This window comes from Lactuca virosa, chromosome 4, assembly GCF_052849685.1.
Source record: "Lactuca virosa cultivar CGN04683 chromosome 4, Lactuca_virosa_CGN04683_v6, whole genome shotgun sequence".
In the NCBI taxonomy this organism is placed as follows: domain Eukaryota; kingdom Viridiplantae; phylum Streptophyta; class Magnoliopsida; order Asterales; family Asteraceae; genus Lactuca; species Lactuca virosa.
This window is the reverse complement of record NC_136429.1, coordinates 533,846,436-533,861,017: the sequence shown is the minus strand read 5'-3', so window position 1 is coordinate 533,861,017 and position 14,582 is coordinate 533,846,436. Positions and strand designations below refer to the sequence as shown.

The window sequence follows — 14,582 nt, the reverse complement described above, 5'->3', positions numbered from 1 at the left end:
TTCTACACTTTTTAAAAGTCAGTTCTTGCTCCCCTTATATTTGTAATCAATTTATGTTTTAATTTAAGCCAAACTGTTCAAATCGATATGATATTCAGTTATGTTGTTTTTGTTGTTTATTATACCGTCGCATGTAAATTAAAAGAAAATATCATACATACTTATAAAGCTAGCATTTTTTCTTGAATCTCATGCATTTGAAACCCTCATTTTTTAACTTTCTCAAACCACATTCATTTGAAACCCCCTTTTTTAACTAATGCAACTCAAAAGTTTTCTTAATTATGATTTAACACTCAAAAGTTTTATAACTTATATTATGTTTAATTAGCATTTAGTGAAAAGTTTACTATAAAAAACCAATCTTTTGTGTCTTTTGTGTTATATAAAATCTTACATGTAAGAAGGATTTGAAGATATTGTGATTCAAAAATTTTCATATAGTTGAAGCATTCACGATCCAAATATGATGATTTGAAGAAATGGGTTATGTCGCATCGATGATAATTATAATATGATTTTTTCTTTCAACCAAAACAAATGATGCTTTTCTATTCTTTCTTTATATTCAGTTTCTCATTTAATCTTTATATGTGATTTGTGTGTATTACTCAATCTTGAATGTGACTCTCCAAAGATCAATGTTTTGCTTGGAATATCTTTCTGATTCTTCTTTTTCAAGAAAAATATTTTGATTGCAGGTTAGTGAAGAATTGTCATCAAGTTTATATGGTTGAATGGTGTTAAATGAAGAAAGAATATTCATAAAATGGATATAGGTTTTTTTGTTTGAGCAAAGTTGACGAATGTTAGTTTTTTCTTTTGATTTAAATGTATGTTTATGTAATATCTTTATTTATATATTCAACCATCCAATGCTCTTATTTATTTGATTGTAGTTTTTCTATTTTGATTATGTTTATTTTCTATTATTTTTTTGTTGGGTTATCCTACACAACATATTCAAAAGACAATATTTAAAAGATAACATAATTTTGAACATTTGATATGTAATTATGATAGACTTATCATGATATGTTCTTCATATGAAAGTAATTTATCCATATTACTACCACAAGAATTACATATGACATTTATGAATATATATATATATATATATATATATATATATATATATATATATATATATATATATATATTATGTGATTTGTTTAACATGTATATGCACCTATGTATGTTATAAATTTATAATTAAATATCTTTATGTTTAATAATTGAAGGGATTAAAATGATGCATCAAAACCAATTATTTAGAAGAATATAATAATAATAATAATAATAATAATAATAATAATAATAATAATAAATATACATTTTCAAGTACCGCATTCATTTGAAACTCACACTACAACTCAAGAGTTTTCTAATTTATGTATATTTATTAGTTAAAACTCAAGAGTTTTTAACTTATGATTATTAATTAGTAATCACTAATAATTTTTTATTGTCATTTTCTTTTATAAAGTTGTGAAGTTTTGCTCATTAAAAACATTAATGTATTTGAAGAGATTTATGATTTAATATGAATAGTTAATATAAATGTTATAATAGATGTTTTAGTGTTTTTATGTTATTAAAAATTATAGTGTTTTTTTTTCATATTTTTTTATTATTCGTTGTATATATATCTTTTTTAATACAAATGTTATAATAGATGTTTTTCTATTTTTATGTTACTAAAAGTTGCAGTTCATATTTTTGTTCATACGTTTTGTTACCCGTTATATTATCATTTATTTGATATATAATTTACACAATTTTAAACGGTTTATAAAACTATCAAATAGTTATATATATCACAATGACTTAAAAGTTAAACTATAATGTTTAATAAAACTAATATGTTAACTATATGTTTGCTTTACTACTAACATTTTGTTTCAAAGTAGAAATATTAAATAATAATTTGGTAAAATTTATTATTTTAACTATATAATTCTATTCTCGCGCAACGCGCGGGGATTCGCCTAGTTCTCTAATAAATGAGAATACTTTTGTCACTTGTCATCCTCTTATCCATTATGTCACATGTCATTTCGTGGTAAATTAAATTAAGTTATATCCATGTGTAATTTTGTGGTTTTTTCTATTTTATTAAATTTTATATAATACTTAAATGTAATAAATGTATCTCCAATTCATTAATGCAACTTTTTTTACAATTTCTAAATTTCTAAATTGAATTCAACTATTTTAGTTGTTTATTTATTTAAATTATTAGTTTAAATTTAAAAGATAAATAAACACTTCAATTTTTATAATTAATATTTTATTTTTTTCTTATAAATTTAAAATTTTAAAATTGTTAGATATTCATGTTTGTTTATTTATTTTTAGATAAACTCATGTAACTTTTAAGTTAATACATGATAACATGATAACATGAAACCTTTGACAAACAAGTGATATCTTATAAAATGGTAAAAAGATATCTAGATTTTAATAGGTATATAGATATTCAAATTAAGAATACTCTTTATGGAGTTATAACGCTAATTAGATAAATAAAGAGTTGGATACAAAATTACTTGGGTCATGTAAGGATCAAATATGTTTACCGTAATTTTTTAGCTTGAGAGTAATAAACTTAAGTTAAATTCGATATTTAAAACCTAATTACTTGATGAGTTGATGGTTATGATAAGAAGATTTTCTAATGTTAAGTAAGTGTCAACTAAAATAAACTATAAAAACACTTAAGTTATTGAAGGATCCTACTAAACTTATTTAAATGTAACCTATAAGATAAATTATGAAAAGACTATTAAAAGTTTGTAATTTTACAAACAAAATTTTCTTTAAAAAAATAACTTTATCGAACTTATTTCACTCAGAAAAACATTTCAAAAAAAAGATAATAATAAATAAATAAATAAGACGACCCTATAACCCTAATACACACTTAATCGACATTCACTACTCACACGTGAATTGGGTATGTCCTCATGTGAGACGAATTTAAAGCTATTTATGATTTGAGAAATTAAATAAATTTTTACTTTTTCTTTCTATAAATTTTTCTGTCAAATTAAAATGTGACATCTACTATATTAGATGAAAGTTTTTTTTTGTTACTTTTTATATTCTCGTTTAATTTGACAAATGTCATTTTGTGGTTATTTTGAATTAATTTTTTTTTACATGTCATTTTATGAGTTTTTTTTTTTTTACTTTTACTTTATCTTATTAAATTATACATAATATTTTAATTTAATAATTACAATAATCTATTATAATAAATGAAAATTTTTTTTTCATATGTCACACTCTCATTTAATTTGTCAAATGTCATTTTATGGTTATTTTGAATTAAAATTTTTTCATATGTCATTTTAGGAGTTGTTATATTTTATTAAATTCTACATAATATTTTAATGTAATAATGACAATAAATAGATATCAATTTCTTTAATGAACTTACATTTTAATTTCAATTTCTCAAAATTAAAGTTTATTAGTTTTTTTATTTATATATTTAAATTTAAAAGATAAAAAATATTTATATTATAATAATTCATTATTTTTTTTATTTTTTATAAATTCAAAGTTATCAATATTTAGATCTTTATATTTATTTTTTTTAAATTAATTCATATAATATATAGATCTTACAACTACAACTACTATATACCATTTAATATTTATTTAACGATATTTTATTAGGATATTTTATTATATCAATATGAAATGCATTGCAGACAAAGACGAAAAAAAATAGAAGTATATTTAATTTGTCTTATGGATTTTATCAGCGGCTGATATTTTATGCCCAGAGACCAAAGCAAAGCAACCATATCTTCTTCCTCCTAATTCTACTCCTTCATATTTATTTATAGCTCGCTTATCTGTCATCACAACTTCAACTTTCACCACCAACAGCCTTCCACTTCCAGATGAAGGCCTTCACCCTCTTTGGACCGTCCGACACCATTCTACTCTTCGGTGCCGCCTCCTCTTCCGTCTCATCCCGGTAATTTCTTTCATTCTCCCTTGATTTTGCATTGACAGTCTCCATTATTCAATTCATTCTCATCCTCGCGTGTAGGGTTTTGTTAAGAAATTGACTGACTCAATATCTATTTTAACTTTCACCATCAGTTTCCGGAAGTTCCAATTGTCTCATCTGTTGCTTATGTTAAAATTCGTAATAAAAGTGCTAGTGTTGTATTTTATAATTGCAATCTGCACAAAGCTTTTTTTATTAGGTTTATATCAATTTTTAATAGATATAGGAACCGTGGAGGTAGGGTCCCTGCATATTGGAATTTTTTTTTTTCACTTCTCAAATGTCTTAAGTTTTTCTAGAAATCCCTTTTCGTTTACATGAATATGTTGAAGCATTCATTACTTGAAGTGATGAATTTGGATATGGTGAAGTGTGCAGCATGTGCTTGCTGGTTTATATAGATGGCAAGTGGATGGAGGGAGGCTTAAAACTACAAAAAAAAATGATGACTTTGGCATCTATATTAAAAAGCTTTTAGGGCATACATAAAATTGCTATATTTGGAGGTTTGGACCAAAAGTTGAAAAATCATAAATCAAAATTATGCCTGAAATATTTGATACTTTCACATCTTAACAAAATTTCAAGTGCTTGTTTCATACTGTATTTAACACCAACCTTAGTTGTTATGGATTCAGGACCCAACTTTCTTTCCCTCAGACTCAGAGGCTTCTCTTCTGCCGAGCAGAAACAGGTAAGCAGTTAAAACTTCATTATCTTTACATCCAATCTTGTTTGGATTTTTAAAAATAGAAAATTGATGGCTTTTAACATGTTGAATATGTGATATAGATGCGTCTGTGAGTTTAGTAAATGTCCCTCCAAATCTACTACTAGCAGAAAGAGAAGAAGCCAAAGCTGTGTTACGCATGTTTTTAACCAACCAAGGCATGAACCGTTTAACTGCAGCCAGAAAGATGAAAAAGTTAGACCGATTTGTGGATCATCTTATGTTAAGACTTCACACTGTTTACAAAACCCGATATCTAGTAGGTAGGTCTGATCCTCATCCCTAAACCATCACCTAATCACCTAAGGGGATGTTAAGTTAACCACTTAATTTGGACAGCTATATTTTTAATTCCGAAAATACCCTTTGCTAATCATCATAGTATGGTTGTCCTTGCAGGACGAGAACTGACAACTCCTGAAATCAGAGACGCGCTCATTCCTTACCTGGATGAATTTGTTGAAGAACACGGGGACAATTTTGTTGAAGTCCTAGAATACTTTCCAATCCCGATAGTCAAAGACAAAACTGTCCAAGAAAATACCAACACAAGCGAAGATGATAATTATGTTGTAGAAACTTCAGAGGAATTTGTCCAAAAAGCCACATCACATTCACGAGCAAGCAACAACACGGAAACACCAAATCTCCCTCCACATGTGGTCTACCTTGAAGAGCTTGGAATGGAACTTGAAGTTATCAAAGAAGTCATCCGCAAGTTTCCGGCTTTCGCATACTACAGTTTAGAAGGAAAAATCAAACCGGTGGTTGAGTTTCTTCTTGACCTCGGCATCTCAAAGTCAGACATACCCGCAATCATCACAAAAAGGCCTCAGTTATGCGGTATCAGTCTAACCGAAAACCTAATCCCAACCATGGCATTTCTAGAAGATTTAGGGGTGGACAAGAAAAAATGGGCCAAAGTGATCTACCGTTTTCCTGCGCTCCTCACTTACAGCAGATCAAAACTCCAAGCAACTGTCGACTTTCTTTACGAAATGGGACTTTCTTCTCAAGACGTGGGGAAGGTTCTGACGCGGTGCCCCTCCATCATAAGCTACAGTATAGACGAGAAGCTACGGCCCACGTCTCACTACTTTGATTCCATCGGAGTTAATCCTGCGGTTGTCATGTCACGCTACCCGCAGGTGTTTGGTTTAAGCGTGGAGGCCAGTTTGAAACCGGTGACTGACTTTTTCATGCAAAAAGGATACCATGTTGCTGACGTGGCCTTGATGGCTTCTAGATATGGGGCTATTTATAGTTTTAGTGTGGAGGATAATTTGTTGCCCAAATGGGAATATTTTTTGAGTATGGAGTATCCCAAGACTGAACTGGTTAAGTTTCCTCAGTATTTTGGGTATAGTTTGGAAGAGAGGATTAAAGTGAGGTATGAAGTTGTTAAAGAGAGTGGGGTGAGGTTGCTTCTCAATCAGGTCTTGTCTCTTTCTGATGAAGATTTTTACAAGCTTCTTAAGCGAAAAGTGAAGAAAAAGAACGCATGTGCTTGATTTTGTAGATCAATTACTACTGATAATAATCATATATTATTATTACATGATGGATGATCCGGTATGCATGATGTTTATTTTGACACAATGATTCTGGTATAGATATTAAAGCCGATGAATGTTAATTGTAGATTTGTAGCTACTTGCCGAATCACAATTTGCATTATACTGTGATTCATGGTGTTAGAGAGGCAAATATATTTTAGCTGTATTTTAAGCATTATAGGACATCTCAAGTCCAACACTAAAACCTAAACCAGATGGAAATCAATTTATATTGTTGTGGATGCTTAGTAGCTTTACGGAACCAAGGATTGATAAAACAAACAATCCTTGATTCTAGTACCAAATGAAATTTAATATATTGCTGAAAGTATATATATATATATATATATATATATATATATATATATATATATATATATATATATATATATGAGAAGCAAAAAAGGTTAAGAACCGTAAGAACCTCTAATTTTAGATGTTTATAAAGGGTTTAGGGTTTAGGGTGTTTATAAAGGGTTTAGGGTTTAGGGTTTAGGGTTACCCTAAACTCTTTATAAACATCTAAAGTTAGAGGTTCTTACGGTTCTTAATCTTTTTTGGCTCTCATTTGAACCACTCCCTATATATATATATATATATATATATATATATATATATATATATATATATATATATATATATATATATATATAGAAGTAAGTTCAAATAAAAACAGTAAATAGTGTGAGAACGTAAAAACACTATGTTTATGTTATTATTCTGTAATGAATTTTGTATATGTGTATTGTTGAACTAATTCTAATATAAATATTAACTTTCGATTAGTCATATATTCATTACAATGTTATTATTCTATTATAAACTTATGTATGTGTATTTTTGTAGTAAATTCTAATTTTAATTTTAACCTTTGACTATTCATTTATTCTTTGCTGAATAATGACATAAAGTTGTCGATACAAAATTCAATAGATAACCATAATTAACCAAGGAACCAATCTTTTTTTCAACTTTTAGAACTTATTTTTTATCAAAAAAAAAAAACTAAAAATAAAAAAATTCATAACTTTTTATCCTTTTTCCAATGATATAAAATTCGATTTTTTTTAAGTCAAATTCACAATGTGAATCTTCGAAAATTCACAACGTGAATCCGGATTCACACGGTGAATCCGAAAAATATTTTTCACATTCACAATGTTAATATATGAATTTAGATATTTTTAGATTTTTTTTCGATAAAGAATAAGCTCTAGAAATTGAAAAAAAGATTTGTTTCCTTGAAGAACCCATAATTATGGTTCTCTATTGAACTTTTCCATATATATATATATATATATATATATATATATATATATATATATATATATATATAGTTGTATTCGATTTCATTGGGTTGGATTTATAGAGTTATGTCATGTTTGATAGTGCCTCAGTCCATTCCAAATTTGTGTGTTTGATACGACCATGACAATGGAAGAGTACAAACGATATATGAGGAACGACAATAGATGGGGTCTTGATCCACCAAAAATCGCAACCACTACAAAGTTCGAACTACCAAGACACATTATTGGCATGCTAAAGGAACTACCTTTTTTATAACATCCATGAAATTTCGAAAATTTTAAAACTTTTATATGAAACCAAAAACTATCATTTATTACCTATTGTTTTCAAAATAGGTTTCACATCAGAGTTTTTCCCAGAAATCATAACACAAAATATGAGGAGGTGCACGATCAAGCCTTCGTATTTTCGCGATCATCTGAAATACCTAAAACATAATAAAAAACTGTAAGACCAGAGCTTAGTGAGTCTTCCCCAAATATCATCACATAACATAATAGACAACATTAAGCATGAATGAGCATTCAACATGATTGGACCGCCTCACAGGGCCTTCAGTCTATCTGGACCGATCCTGAGCCTTCGACATGACTGGACCGTCTCGCATGGCCTACAGCCTATCCGGACCGCTCACCGGGCCTTTGGCCTGACTGGACCGCCTCGCAGGCCTTCAGTCTATCCGGACCGCCCTGGGTCTGTTGGCCTACAGCACAAAGCAGGACCGTCTCAATCCACTCACACACACATGTCGACATATACATAACTTATAACTACATAATCAATTGACAGACAAGCACAAATCATACAAATCAATAAACATAGCACCATCTTATCTACCAGGATACAGATCTAACATATCATAACTGCATAGCAACATCCTATCTACCATGATAACCATCCAAAAAGGGTCCGCATAAGTGTCTTCAACCCAAAAGTACAGTGAGGGAAACTCACCTCATAAGTAGTGCTGAACCGGTAAAATTCAACTTCAAAACTCAGCTCCGTACTCAAAAGCCTACAACCACCATATAACCATTTCTATCAAAACCCCGAAATATCCAGAATGCCCTCATAGTTAAACTTGGTCAACCATGGTCAAAGTCAAAGTCAATAGTCAAGGTCAACAGTCCATGTTGATCCAACTCGTCGAGTGCACATACCCACTCGTCGAGTACTCAGAGAAACGGGGAAAACCCGCGCCAACTCACCGAGTTGTCAGGACAACTCGTTGAGTTCCTACAGTATCCAGGAAAGCGGGAAAACCCGAGCCAACTTGTTGAGTTGTCAGGACAACTCGTCGAGTTTTCCCAGCTTAACTCATTCAGTCCTTTTTCACCCATCCTAACGCTTAAGAATGTAGATCTGGTACCCCAAGAGCTAGAAAACCACGTAAAGTTGCTAACTTTACGTCTATGCATGACACCAAGAGTCTTTAAAGCTTAAATAAGGCTTAACAAGGGCCTAAAGCATAAAGAGGGCCTATAACTTGATAAATCTTGGAGCTTTATGCCGAAAGAGTCCACAAAACATCAAGATCTGAAGTAGCAACTTCAAGAAATGTCCAATCCCAAGAATGACTCCAAAATGAGCCAAAATGACAATAAAGTTCCAAGGAGAAGATCTAAGCAATAAATGATCAAGGTATCGACTTTATACCTCAAAATGGCTGCAACAACAGAGAAGATTCCGGATCTCTAGCCTTCCTCTCAATCAAACCTCTTCAAGCTCCAAGCTCCTTCAAAAGAACACCAAGAATCACTCTTCAACCTCTAACACACACAAATGGGAGAGGATGCACGAACTAGGGTTTTTCTGGGCAGAGGGGGCGGATAAGGAGGCCATTCAAAGGCTATAAAACCTTTAAATAGGGTGCAACATCCTAAAAATTAGGGTTTCATATTCAGCCACCAACTCGTCGAGTTGGCCCAAAAAGATCCGCGGCCCAAAGATTTTCAACACGTCAAATTGAGGCCATCAACTTGACGAGTTCTAAGGAAAATTTGTCTTTGTAATTTTAAATTTTAATAGAGAAAAGAGCAAATGACTTCTCAATTTTTTTTAGATGTAATAATTTTCTTTTAAAATCTTGATCTCTATTATATTTTAAATAACTTTTATATTTATTTATTTATTTATCTTATAATTTTAACATTCTTTATAATTTTTTATAATTAACAAAATAAAATAAAATTAGACCCCATTCGTTTTTCTTTATAACTTCTATACTTATCTTACAGAAACAGAAAAAAACTTAACCGCTACACACTTTCCAATTGGATTGGCGTTACAAACCCACTCACTTTTGTGCCTGCTCATTTTTGCCCTAACCTCGAATCCTGCGGAATGCGGATACATTTACATCGAACAGAATATTATTTACTTTATATCGGTTTTGGTTTTTGTACTTATTTTTGTATGTTGAAAACAGTGTTAAATAATAACTTATTATAATGCTACAAAGAAATATCCATTCTAATATATTTTTATGTGTTAACAAATTGCAATATGTATTTTCGTATTAAAGGTTTATTAATTATCTTATAAACAACATAAATACATAATGTTATTCCGCGTCACATTCACCAAACTATATCAGTTATCACACAAATATAATATAATATAATTTATATTAACATAACATTCTTTTTTAATTACAATGATATTTATATTAATGAATATTTCACGAAAAAAAAAGTAGTTGAATATATATATATATATATATATATATATATATATATATATATAATCCAGTAAGAAATTTTTTTTGGTAGGAAGGTAAAAAGTTTTTTTTCTACATATTTTTTTGACGAACAAAATAAATAAATCACTAGATGATTCATTTGTAAGATGATTCACAAGAAAAAAATTTCCCAAAAAAACATCTTTATGATTCATTTTTAAGTAAATTATGAAAAAATTCACTTTTATGACAATTTTAGTGAATAACAACAAAATCATTGTATAAATGAATCATCAAGATGTTTTTTTAAGAATTTTTTCTTGTAAATCATCTTACAATTGAATCATCTAATGATTCATTTTGTTTGTTCGCGAAAAAAACATGTAGAAAAAAACTTCTTACATTCTTACCAAAAATTTCCTTCTTATTTGATCTTGACTATATATATATATATATATATATATATATATATATATATATATATATATATATATATATAGGTTCAGGTTCATTTGAGACCATTCTAATTTTGTCAGACCGTGAGACCAAATCTAAAAATAATTTTAAAATGCAAAATAAATGGAAAAATCCAAAAATTCTTTTTTTAAATATTATTTTCGGAACTTGAATTAACTAAAAAAAATAAAAAAAATAAATAAATAAATAAAAAAAATCCCGTTTTTTTTGAAAAATACGTGAAATATTCTAATATAATATTACACTGACATATTCTAAAAAATAATTTTAAAATGCAAAATAAATGGAAAAATCTAAAAATTCTTTTTTTAAATATTATTTTCGGAACTTGAATTAACTAAAAAAAATAAAAAAAAAATAAAAAAAATTCATTTTTTTTTAAAATACGTGAAATATTCTAATAGAATATTACACTGTACATATTCTAAAAAATAATTTTAAAATGCAAAATAAATGGAAAAATCCAAAAATTCTTTTTTTAAATATTATTTTCGGAACTTGAATTAACTAAAAAAAATAAAAAAATAATAAAAAATAAAAAAAAATAAAAAAATGCGTCTCACGGTCTCACAAAATTAGGCCGTCTCACATGAACCTAACCATATATATATATATATATATATATATATATAGAGAGAGAGAGAGAGAGAGAGAGAGAGGCTTGAGGGAGTGGCCGCGGTTTGGGCCGCGGTTTTGCCTCCTCAGTCGCGCACACCGCCCTCTTACCGCGGTCTCTTGCAGTTTAGGCCGTGGTGCGTCCATTTACAGCCGTGCAATCTGATTGGTTGGGGAGGAAACGGTCACATTCGACCGTTGAATATATTTTTTTTCTTTCCTTTTTCCTTTCTTTCCTATAAATACACATACATTTCATTTTTTTTTTCAAACAAAACAAACCCTTCTCTCTCCAATTTATTAAAAAAAAATTCACCAATCTCTCTCAAAAATGTCATCTTTTTCATCTTCTGAAGAATTTCAAGTTATTTTTTATGCCGCTGTTGCATGTGCTCAAATGGCGGAACAAACATACAATGCTTTATGCAATAACGCAGCTGAAAGTACTTAACGGAAAACACGAAGATATATTTTCAGAAATCGTGAAGAAGCCAACCAACGTTTGGTACAAGACTATTTTCAAGAGAATGCCACTTATCAATGATACTATTTTCGTAGGCGCTTCAGAATGTTCAAAGATTTATACAAACGTATAGTTGAAGATGTAACGAGGGAGTGTAGTTTTTTTCAACAACGCTACGATGCTAGAGGTACACCCGGTTTCACTCCCTTACAAAAATGCACTGCCGCACTTCGTCAGTTAGCATATGACATTCCGCCTGATGTGTTAGACGAAAGTTTTAGGATGTCTGCTAGGACCGCACGAGACAGTCTCCAGTATTTCTGCAAATCGTGATTCAATTTTATGATCCAAAATATTTACGTAAGCCTACACGTAATGACATATTGCAATTGCAAGCTTATCATGCTAGTGTGCATGGGTTTTCTGGAATGCTAGGAAGCTTAGATTGTCTCCATTGGGCATGGGAAAATTGCCCTACGTCATAGCATGGGCAATTTACCCGAGGTGATCATGGTTATCTAACGGTCATACTTGAAGCAGTTGCATCACAAGATCTGTAGATTTGGCATGTTTTTTTTGTTCTCCTGGTTCGATTAACGACATCAACGTTCTTAATCGTTCACCTATATTTAACAACATATACGATGAATTTGCACCAGATTCTTCTTTTGAAGTGCGTGGAATGCCATATAAGTATGGTTATTATCTGGTCGATGGAATCTATCCTGAGTATGCTGTGTTTGTTAAATCGTTTATGTGTCCACATGGTTCTAGACGAAAAAAATTCAAGAGAGCTCAAGAAAGAGCTAGGAAGGATGTTGAGCGTGCTTTTGGAGCTCTGAAGAAACAATGGTTCATATTGAAAAAACCATCAATTAATTTAGGAGAGGAAAAACTTCAAGAAATCATGTATACATGTCTCATATTGCATAACATGATTATTGAAGACAAAGGAAGAGCGATATGTGCGTTTGACGAGGAAGAAACCATACCAGAGACACAACCAATAGAAATTGGTGGCGAAGAGTATATGAACATGAGAGCAGAGATACGTTGCACTGACACATTTCACAATCTTCGCACTGACTTGGTGGAACACATTTACGGGGTTCAAAACATTAACCTTAATTTGGATCCACCGGATGACTCCGAAGACGAGTTCTCGGAGAACGACTTTATGTAGTTTGCTTTAGTTATTTTATTTGTGTTTTTTTAAGTTTCTAGGATTATTTTAATGTCATGTGTTTTTTTTAATGCAATGTAATGTTTTTTGAATTTTCAATGTATTTTTTTTTAAATTTTCAAGTAATGAAAAATTATGTTTTTTTATTAAAAAAGAAGTTTTATTAAATTAAAATAGTTAAAAAAACAAAATAAAAAAGAGAATAAAGTGTGGCACCACTCCCTTGGTGTGACAAGAAACCACACTTCTATGGTAAAAAATGATGTGACGTTTATGTGGCGGTGAATGGAGTGCAGTTTCGGTGGCACCACTCCCTCCAGCCTTATAAAGGAAGCATTTTTTCCTTTCACCATATTCATTTGAAACGCTCATGTATTTTTCCTTTCACACATTTATTTGAAACACCTATAAATTTTCAATTTCTTTCTAATAATAATTATAAGTTGGTTAATAAGGTTATATAAATATCAAACTTAAAATATAATCATATATAAACTAAATATCAATATTAAAATAATATATTTACTTCTATTAAGTGATTTTTTTTAACTTTTAACATATTATACTTAATTTATTAGTTTTTATATATTGTTGGATGTAAATCATTATCATTTTAAAGATACAATTTTAGAACAATTTGTATAAAACACTTAAACAACCCAAAAAATATTTTATAAAAAGTTAAAAGTGATTAATTGTAGTGTTTTTTAATAATGGTTATAAGTTGGTTAATAAGGTTAAATAAATATTAAACCTAAAGTATAATCATAAATATACTAAATTTCAATTTTAAAATAATATCTTTACTTCTACTTATAAAGTTATGTCCTTAACTTTTAACATATTATACTTAATTTATTAGATTAAATATGTTGTTGTATGTAAATCATTATCAGTTTAAAGTTACAATTTTTGAACAGTTTGGACAAAATACTTAAATTGTTAATTTAAATATAACATTACAATGTCAACTTAAATATAATTTTCAGTTTCACTAAAAAAACCAAAGAATATTTTGTAAATATTTAAAAGTGATAAATTTTAGTGATAAATGAAAAAACTAAATTGTAATCAATTTAACTAAAATATTTCCTAAAGATATTTTTATAATCGTTAAAAATTTTCAAAAAAACAGCTTAAAATAACTTACAATAACAATAGTTAAAAATAACTCTATATAAATGATTATATTGTTACATTTAAAATCAAAAAACAATGTTTGATGTTTAAATAATTATAATGATAAAAATTAAAACATTAAGCAAATAAATTTTAAAAAGTTAATTAACAATAATAACAACTATAAATAACATTAAACCATATATTATATTTAATTTTATTTATGTATAACTCGCGGGTAGAAGTCATTCAAACGAGTGAGATTATGCAGTTATAATAGATGTATATATTATCATATAATTCAAAATAATCAATACATTATATCAATTTAGTATACGAATTATTATATCAAATTTAACAACAACGTTATTGGTATATTAAAAAAACATATATTTGTAAATAATTCAACTATATAGGTGTT

General features: G+C 28.9%; 2 protein-coding genes across 3 annotated transcripts; both read left to right on the top strand.

Annotated features, from left to right (window-relative positions):
- The first annotated feature begins 3,785 nt into the window (after nucleotides 1-3,785).
- Nucleotides 3,786-6,410, top strand: MDA1 (Mitochondrial transcription termination factor family protein). 2 transcript variants are annotated; one of them, XM_079046763.1, is made up of 4 exons: nucleotides 3,786-3,991; nucleotides 4,666-4,721; nucleotides 4,820-5,020; nucleotides 5,157-6,410. In XM_079046763.1, the coding sequence occupies exons 1-4, from the start codon at nucleotides 3,915-3,917 to the stop codon at nucleotides 6,266-6,268; spliced, it is 1,446 nt and encodes a 481-aa protein (XP_078902889.1). In that variant the 5' UTR covers nucleotides 3,786-3,914; the 3' UTR covers nucleotides 6,269-6,410. The 2 variants fall into 2 exon arrangements, with proteins under 2 accessions (XP_078902889.1, XP_078902887.1); XM_079046761.1 differs by having other exon boundaries at nucleotides 4,651-4,721.
- Nucleotides 6,411-11,727: 5,317 nt separating this feature from the next.
- Nucleotides 11,728-13,042, top strand: LOC145107209 (uncharacterized). The gene is made up of 2 exons (XM_079044049.1): nucleotides 11,728-11,839; nucleotides 12,519-13,042. Exons 1-2 carry the CDS (start codon nucleotides 11,728-11,730, stop codon nucleotides 13,040-13,042), a joined length of 636 nt encoding a protein of 211 aa, XP_078900175.1.
- The last annotated feature ends 1,540 nt before the right edge of the window (nucleotides 13,043-14,582 follow it).